The 8708-nt window shown below is 47.3% G+C and overlaps 2 protein-coding genes across 9 annotated transcripts in view; both read left to right on the forward strand.

Annotated features, from left to right (window-relative positions):
• The window catches only part of LOC117766211 (myosin-10), a 43632-nt gene extending 39642 nt beyond the window's left edge, over positions 1-3990 (forward strand). For 4 of the 7 annotated variants that reach the window (XM_034593032.1, XM_034593035.1, XM_034593036.1 and 1 more), the window contains 12 exons: positions 40-192; positions 286-534; positions 652-864; positions 957-1169; positions 1254-1415; positions 1499-1627; positions 1796-1884; positions 2299-2422; positions 2503-2711; positions 2803-2911; positions 3264-3436; positions 3531-3990. In XM_034593032.1, coding sequence (XP_034448923.1) covers positions 40-192; positions 286-534; positions 652-864; positions 957-1169; positions 1254-1415; positions 1499-1627; positions 1796-1884; positions 2299-2422; positions 2503-2711; positions 2803-2911; positions 3264-3436; positions 3531-3684 — 1977 coding nt within the window. In that variant the 3' untranslated portion in view covers positions 3685-3990. The remainder of the gene's footprint in view (positions 1-39; positions 193-285; positions 535-651; positions 865-956; positions 1170-1253; positions 1416-1498; positions 1628-1795; positions 1885-2298; positions 2423-2502; positions 2712-2802; positions 2912-3263; positions 3437-3530) is intronic. The other 3 variants (XM_034593034.1, XM_034593037.1, XM_034593038.1) reach the window with 1 other exon arrangement.
• Positions 3991-4963: 973 nt separating this feature from the next.
• Positions 4964-7728, forward strand: LOC117766279 (serotonin N-acetyltransferase-like). Of its 2 annotated transcripts, XM_034593175.1 has the most exons (4): positions 4964-5524; positions 6023-6269; positions 6585-6739; positions 6826-7728. In XM_034593175.1, the coding sequence occupies exons 2-4, from the start codon at positions 6116-6118 to the stop codon at positions 7192-7194; spliced, it is 678 nt and encodes a 225-aa protein (XP_034449066.1). In that variant the 5' UTR covers positions 4964-5524; positions 6023-6115; the 3' UTR covers positions 7195-7728. The 2 variants fall into 2 exon arrangements, with proteins under 2 accessions (XP_034449066.1, XP_034449065.1); XM_034593174.1 differs by having other exon boundaries at positions 4964-6269.
• Positions 7729-8708: the final 980 nt, after the last annotated feature.

The following is an 8708-nucleotide window of genomic DNA, read 5'->3' on the forward strand; positions in this document are numbered from 1 at the left end:
TCTGTTCAACTAACTGGACGAATGTTATTTATCTTGTAGGAGCTGCTCCAGGAGGAGACCCGTCAGAAACTGAACCTCAGCACTCGTATACGTCAGCTGGAGGAGGAGAAGAACGCTGTGCAGGAGCAGCAGGAGGAGGATGAGGAGGCTCGCAAGAATCTGGAGAAGCAGACGTTGACGCTACAGGCTCAGGTGGGACATGTGGTGCAAGCAGACAATGTTTAAAGAACTTTTTGTTGCTGATTTTTAATCCTGGATCCTGTTTGTTGTTTCTTCTGTGCGTAGCTATCCGAGAGTAAGAAGAAGCTGGAGGACGACGTGGGAACAATAGAGGGCCTGGAGGAAACTAAGAAGAAGCTGCAGAAGGACCATGAGCTGTCCAGTCAGCGCCTGGAGGAAAAGACCATCGCCTTTGAAAAGATGGAGAAGACAAAGACTCGCCTGCAGCAGGAGCTGGACGATCTCACTGTCGACCTGGATCACCAGAGACAGATCGTCTCCAGCTTGGAGAAGAAACAGAAGAAGTTTGACCAGGTGAGAAAGGATTTTTACTTTTGTTAACTTTTCTTAGTCAATCATCAAAATACCAAACACAGTTTTCGCACAATTACAATTTGTGATCTGCTCTGAATTTGTAATCGTCCTCCACAGTTGCTGGCTGAGGAGAAGAGCATCTCAGCTCGCATCGCTGAAGAACGGGACCGCGCTGAAGCTGAGGCCCGAGAGAAGGAGACCAAAGCTTTGTCCATGACCAGAGCTTTGGACGAGGCACTGGAGGCCAAGGAGGAGCTGGAGAGGGTCAACAAGCAGCTGCGTGCTGAGATGGAGGATCTGATGAGCTCCAAGGACGATGTGGGGAAGAATGTGAGTGTTAGAGGATCAAGCAAATACATATTATCATGACAATAGAGTCGTAGTTTCATCAATCATCCCCTTGTTTGTCTCCTGCCCATCAGGTCCACGAGCTGGAGAAGTCCAAGCGCACTCTGGAGCAGCAGCTGGAGGAGATGAAGACTCAGCTGGAGGAGCTGGAGGACGAGCTGCAGGCCACGGAGGACGCCAAGCTGCGTCTGGAGGTCAACATGCAGGCCATGAAGGCCCAGTACGAGAGGGACCTCCAGGGCCGGGACGACCAGAACGATGAGAAGAAGAGAGCCCTGGTCAAGCAGGTGCAGAGCAACACTTGATCCTGATTAACCACATGTTAATGTAATCCCATCCCACTAAAGACTTTTACTGGCTCCTCCTTCCAGGTGCGGGAGATGGAGGCGGAGCTGGAGGATGAGAGGAAGCAGAGAGCTCTGGCTGTCGCTGCCAAGAAGAAACTGGAGATGGATTTGAAGGATATCGAGGGTCACATAGAAGGAGCCAACAAGGCTCGAGACGAAGCCATCAAACAGCTGCGCAAGTTACAGGTACAGATTTGATACGATCTGTTTGAATCCGTATTGCTTCGTACATGTTCTCCATTCATTCCTCTTCATCACTCCTCCCTCAGGCCCAGATGAAGGACTACCAGAGGGAGCTGGAAGACGCCCGAGCTTCCAGAGATGATATCTTTGCTTTATCCAAGGAAAATGAGAAGAAACTCAAAAGTCTGGAGGCTGAGATTGTGCAGCTGCACGAGGTACAAGATGGTCCTGCTCTTAAAGACCAGTCTGGGACATTTGATATGTTTGACATGGGTTGTGTTGATTTACGGGTGATATATTTACCGTATATTCTCATAACTCAAACTTCTGAAAGGTCATTAGATGATGAAGTGTCGTCGTTCACCTCTGACCTTTCTGTGCAGGATCTGGCGGCGTCTGAGCGCGGCCGACGCCACGCAGAGCAGGAACGAGATGAGCTGCAAGATGAGATTTCAAACAGCACCTCCGGAAAGTAAGCTACACTCACCCAACACGAACACGACATGGAATCTGTCAACAGGAATTACTTCAACCTGCACCAGAGAGGGGGTATAACTATAGTAGATATCTATTAGTATTACAATTATTTAATACTACTCCTGGAAATTGCATCAACCTTGTGTGGAGGTTGTAAGATACAGCAGAAATCATTTTAAATGGCAGCACAGCCTGAAAGTAGTTTATCTGTAGTAAATGTAGGAATATTCCAGTTTACAGACATAGTTTAACCTTTAACAGGCAAATATTAATTTAAGAACGTTCACATCCTGAGCTGGAGTCAAGAGGAACCTTCTGAAACCTAATGATCTGTAGTGATGTTACTTCCTGTGTTAGGATCAAAGTATCACAGTCACGTTCTGACCTCATCGTCTGATCTGTGTGTCAGGTCGGCTCTGATGGACGAGAAGAGGAGGCTGGATGCTCGTATCGCTCAGCTGGAGGAGGAGCTGGAGGAGGAGCAGGGCAACATGGAGCTGCTCAATGACCGCTTCAGAAAGACAACCATGCAGGTACGGTGCAAGTTTGTAACGGTACCGTGGGGTTGGCTGAGTTAGAGAACGCCTCGTGATTCCTCACCTCCTTTACGCAGGTGGACACCCTGACCACAGAGTTGAGCGCGGAGCGCAGCACATCCCAGAAGAGCGAGAACGCTCGTCAGCAGCTGGAGCGTCAGAACAAGGATCTCCGGGCCAAGCTGGGCGAGCTGGAGGGTTCGGTGAAGAACCGGTTCAAGGCCTCCATCACCGCCCTGGAGGCCAAGATATCCCAGCTGGAGGAGCAGCTGGAGCAGGAGGCCAAGTGAGACACGTTCACTCGTCTCTGAACAAATGAAAATAAGAGCGGATGTAAGTTTAACACTGAACTCTTCTGGTACCTCTCTCCATCGAAGGGAGCGAGCAGCCGCCAACAAGATCGTGAGGAGGACCGAGAAGAAGCTGAAGGAGATCTGCATGCAGGTGGAGGACGAGCGTCGCCATGCCGACCAGTTTAAAGAACAAGTACGCCCGTCACTGCTGAAATCGACTCTGTTGTTTTTAGCTTTTTAGCTTTAGTTCATCGTCTGTTCTCACATGACTTTTAACAGAAATATTCTATCATATCATTTTGAGTTTTACCTCCAGATCTCTGACGTTTTCCTGCCAGTTTCCAACGTGCATGTTACATCTTGTTCTCTGATTCTGGACAATGTCACAGTTATAACCCACGAAAAACACAATGATACAACAACCAATAAAACTGCCTCATAACCTTCTTCATTTTTCTGCAAACCAGATTAGAAGCAGATCAGGTCTCTGCAGGTTTTGTATTTATTGTGTGTGTGTGTGTGTGTCTGTGTGTGTGTGTGTGCAGGTGGAGAAGGCGAACTCCCGTATGAAGCAGCTGAAGCGTCAGCTGGAGGAGACGGAGGAGGAGGCCACGAGGTCCAACGCCTCGCGCAGGAAGCTGCAGAGAGAGCTGGACGACGCCACCGAGGCCAGCGAGGGCCTGAGCCGTGAGGTCCACACACTCAAGAACCGCCTCAGGTACGAAAACATCCGCTGACATTTACAATTTTTATCACATCAGGGTTTTTTTCTTTTTCTGTGTTCACACCCTCATTCTCTCCCGCTCCTGCAGGCGCGGCGGCCCCATCAGCTTCTCCTCCAGCCGCTCGGGCAGACGCCAGCTGCAGGTGGAGGGGACGTCCTCGGACCTCGTGTCTGACGACGAGCTGGAGAACAAGATAACCGACAACAACGCCAACGAGACGCCTGTTCCCCAGCCGGAGTAGGAGAGCGGCGGCCTCCACTTTGGCTCTTCCATTCACCCCATCACCTCTCAGCTCGCACAGAAATACCCAGAAACTCCCGGCTTTAATAAGGCCCCTGCCCTTCAGCCGCTCCAGCACTTAATGAAAGGCCCCTGCAGCCACCGCCCGGAGAGACGTGCTCTCTCCACACCGCACACAGCATGATCTCACCAAGAACCCCCCCGTACTCCTGACCCTCAAACCCTAAACCTTTGGCAGACACCAGCAGTTGGACCTCCAACTCTTCCCTTCTTTGCCTTACCCCCAACCCCCCCCCCCCCCTTGTGGGGCCACAGGACTGTATAAGAGCAGTAACACTCCCTAAACCCTTTGAGCACACGTTAGAAGTGAGTGAATCTGATTCAGTGTCAGGATGATAATTATCCGGCGGTTTCAAAACGCTTCCCGAATGCTAATTTCACGGCATTGTGACATTTGAAAGGAAAAAGGACGTGGACGAAAGCAAACGACCTTCAGACTCTATTTTTCCATCGATCCACCGCAGTTTGTGCATCATAGGAATTTAGTTTTGTTAGTGGACCTGTAGCTGAATAGTATTTTTCCTCAGTCCTCTGCCGGGATTGTTCGCTTGCCTTTAGGAAAGTGGCTGTGCGCTGCCTTGCTGCCTCAGTGCTACGAACGCGTCGCTCTCTCGCCCAGTGTTGGTTTCCTCTCATGTTCGACAGTAGGTCAGTGTTGACTTGTAATTATTCAGTACGAGTGCTGCTCGCTCTCTTCTTCTTCTGCTTCTTTTTCTGTGCCTTTTCACTCACTTGAAGCCCATTAACGCCACGTATACTGTTCATATATTGAACCGTGCGTCATATCGTGAAGGTATTTTCATAAAAAGATTCATACGTTTTGCATATGAAATGAAATATTAGCGGGAAACCTTTTGATTTTTCTTTGATTTCTCTCGTTACGTCCTACAGCTTTGACCGTGTGTTACAGTGATGATTGACATGTGGAACCGTCGGGGATTCTTTGTAGATGGGTGCTACGACTTTTCTTATTAATACCTTTTATACTTGTTGAGTTATTAAGATTTAAAAACAAACCCATAGGCGTCAGCTGTATTTATATATCTGCTATTGTATACAGTGCAAACTCCATTCATATTTCAAAAATGCTCAGTATTGCACAATGATCGACTGAACCTGTGCTCACTGTCATGACGTGTACAGTTCATGAGATGTTAGAGCGACATAATGCATTAAAGTCTATGGAGCCAATTCACCCCCTTTGTTTCTTCACTCTTTTTATACATTTTTCCTGATAGCTACAGATTCAATAGTTTCTTTTATCGTCTCTTGGGTGTTTTAGATTACTTACTTTTACTTTTGATGCTTAAACTGCAGTTTGCTAGTAACATTTCTTTGCTTTTATCTTATTTAAGTGGAGTTTTGCTTGTTTAATTGTTGTATCTTTACATCTTTTGGGATCTGATTACTTCCTCCACCACTGATGGATACATAGAATTATTGAAATCTTAAACACAATGTCATCCAGCCATTCGGATGCTGCTGCTGTAGTCAAGGAACTAGATAGTCAAGAAACAGCTCGTTCACCAGATGAGTTAAGAACCAAAAGTCTGATCCTGAGGAACATCAGGCCGAACACACACGGTCACTTTCCCTCTGAGTGATGTTCTCTCTGTCACCGAGGAGATAAAGACACTGTAATGCGCCGAGTTGTGGAAACAACTTCTCTAATCCTCCATCATGTGACTCATAGTAATAATCACTTAATAATGAAGAAGCACTAGCGTCAGTCCGACCGACCAGTCAGACCACAAACCCTCACACTGACACAGCATCCTCAGGTAAGGCTCACCGGGTGAACATCATCATTATAACCTTATTTATTATATATTATTTTATAGTGTTTCATATATATCCTGTAGTTTAAGTTCCCTTTAAATAATTAGTCTTATTTCTACATGTGAGAGAAATCTGTGCCTGTCACCACATGAAGTTAATTTCAAATTACAAATGTCTTGTGATGTCTTGGAAAAAAGTTTAATTATGAGAAATTTGATATTTGTTATTTCACCAACACCTCACTTGTGCTGCTGCTGAGTCACTGAGCGTCTCAGTCGGTTTTAAAAAGGATGAAACCCATTTGTCAACTGTGTCTAGAGACAATTAACCAAACCAGACAATGGACACAGTTAATTGCAGGTTTGGGGAAATTGCCGGACACAGTTGAGACCTTCATTCATTCACTCACATCCAATATTCATATGCAAATGAGCTGTTGAATCACAGTGAGGAGAGTTTTCCTATAAATACGGACTCACACGGTCCTGTTCTCCGCGCAGGGCCTGACGGAGGTGACCCCCTGCGGAGCCACACACACGAGGACAAACAGGGGGGTTTTATTGTGTGAGGGAGAAGCTCGTGAGATCGTTGTGATGTCTGTTGTGGGCGCGCAGCCTTTCATCAAACCAATGCAGGCGCTACCCTCCGTGTCCCCCGGGATCCAGAGGAGACACACGCTCCCCGCGAGCGAGTTCCGACCCCTGAACACGCAAGATGCCATCAGCGTGTTTGAGATCGAGCGAGAAGGTGAGTGATGAATCTCTAACCCGCAAATCTGACGTTTCTGCCGCGTCGCAGCGATGTAGCGCGGTGCGTAAAAACCACGACACGAAAAGACAAATCTCTTTATTTTAACTTAATTTAGTCATTTAAAGATTTTTTCTTTGCATGTACTTGTCAGTGAGAATGTGTTACATTTAAATTCTGCGTTCAGTCACTTGTTTATTGAGGGATTTGCGCCGCCTCGGCTGTGCGTAAAAGTTGTGCCAAACCATTTTTGCGCACGGGCCAATCTCCCTCTCTCTCTCTCTTTCTTTCTCTCTCTGTCTCTCTCTCTCTCAGCGTTCATCTCAGTGTCCGGGGATTGTCCCCTCCACATGGACGAGGTGCGTCACTTCCTCACGCTGTGTCCGGAGCTGTCCATGGGCTGGATTGAGGAGGGTCGGCTGGTGGCGTTTATCATCGGCTCCCTGTGGGACCAGGACAGACTCACCACAGTAAGACCCCCTGCTTGTCCTCCACCTCTCAACAGTAAAATGCAAAACCCTCATCCATCCACTGACCTCTAACCTCTCTGCTCCAGGACGCGCTGACCCTGCACAAGCCCCGCGGCTCCACCGTCCACATCCACATCCTCGCCGTGCACCGCACCTTCCGGCAGCAGGGCAAAGGTCCCATCCTGCTGTGGCGCTACCTGCAGTACCTGCGCTGCCTGCCCAGCGTGCGCCGGGCGGTGCTGATGTGCGAGGACGTCCTGGTCCCCTTCTACCGCAAGTCCGGCTTCAAGGTGCTGGGCCGCTGCGCCATCACCGTGGGCAACCTCACCTTCACGGAGATGCTGTACCCGGTCAGCGGCCACGCGTACATGCGCCGCAACAGTGAAGCAATCCGCTTCCCCCATCACCCCCTGACTCTGCCCCTGACAAAGACTGATGAGCATGATGGCGTATGACGAGCTGCTGCTGATGGTTTCAAACCAGTGAAACCAGTGATGTGAAACCTGTGTGTGTGAGGGTTTCTTCAGTTCTGCTCTCTCTTCTCTGTTGGACTCTTTTGTCCCCTAACCTGAGGCTCATCGGTTTATCTGGTGTGAAATTCTCTTTCTGTGTAATAACTATAATAATGATAATGATGTGTAATGTATACATGACTTTGTTAGACTCTGTTCTGTGAGAGTTGTGTGTTGCACTTACTGGAGCTCCAGTGTTTGTGATGGACATATGGATTTGTATAGTAAAGCCGTCTGCTGCTTAGCACCTTTCTGGACTGACGTCAGGAGGCTTTAGCTCGACCACGGCTCCTCCAGCTCTATTAGAGCTTTAGCTGTTGTACTTAGAGGAGGATCCACTGGTCAGTTTGACCTCGTACTCAAACCAGTCCCAGGTGTTTGGTTAGATGGTGCTTCAGTTTGTGAATTATTTTTCTAAGTTTGTGTCTGTTCCAGTATCACGATTCCAATAAAAGGTTTTCTACTGGGTTTTTTAAGAGTAAAACAATGAATGTGTTTGATTTGTCCTCCCTCAGACATTTCACCTGTTTGTCCGATCACGTAACTACAGCAGATCCTTCTGAATACTTTCTGTGGTGTGATATCCTGCCAGGCTCCACAGAGCAGACGAAGCCTCACGCTCTTGACTGGAGCTTTAATCCATGACACGTCCTCGAGCGTCTAATCCACTAACGTTCCAGGTCGAGCAGCTCCGGCTCCTCTGAAGGTCAAACTGGGCTTTTATCAGGTGTCACCTCAAAAATGATCCAGAACTCCGATCAGGACGTAAAAATCTGATTCCAGAATATTTAGACGTCATATTGTGATAATTGTTTCCCCTCCATCTTATCAATAAATGATCAAGTGTAACGAAAATATCATTTCAGGTTTTTCATATGTTGTTTCTACGAAGATGAAGTCAGAGACAAACGAATCTGTCTTTTAATTTTATCGTTATGAATATTTTGGCACTCAATCACATTCTGGATTCAATCAGACGCTTTATAGAACATTTCAAATTGACTGATGAAGAACAGGACAAAACAAATTCAATAAAACTGATTTTAAAAGTTACACAAAACAATAAAAAGAACAATAAATAGAAGAAATGGGCTGGGGTTAGATTTGGGGTTAGGGTTGGGGTTTCAGCTGGGGTTAGGGTTATAGGTCTTGTGTTTGTTATCATGGTGTTAACACAACTTGTCCTTATGTATATATCAATTTTCAATAACAGCGATAGAGTCTGGATCATTGTTTTTCTCTTAAATCAATGAATTATGGTCCCTGCTGCTGGTATTGTCGTTTGAAGAGGGAGGAAACGGGGGCGGTGCCACTGAACAGCGGCGCTCTAACCACCAGTTGTTGACATGATTGCAGAGCAGGTTGCACAGGAGAGTGCATGAGAGAGGAAATGTGCACGTGCTCATTGTGAAAAAGGTTTCAACCATCAGAATAATGATAATAATAATAATCCAGCG

The sequence above is a fragment of the Hippoglossus hippoglossus genome, chromosome 8, assembly GCF_009819705.1.
Source record: "Hippoglossus hippoglossus isolate fHipHip1 chromosome 8, fHipHip1.pri, whole genome shotgun sequence".
In the NCBI taxonomy this organism is placed as follows: domain Eukaryota; kingdom Metazoa; phylum Chordata; class Actinopteri; order Pleuronectiformes; family Pleuronectidae; genus Hippoglossus; species Hippoglossus hippoglossus.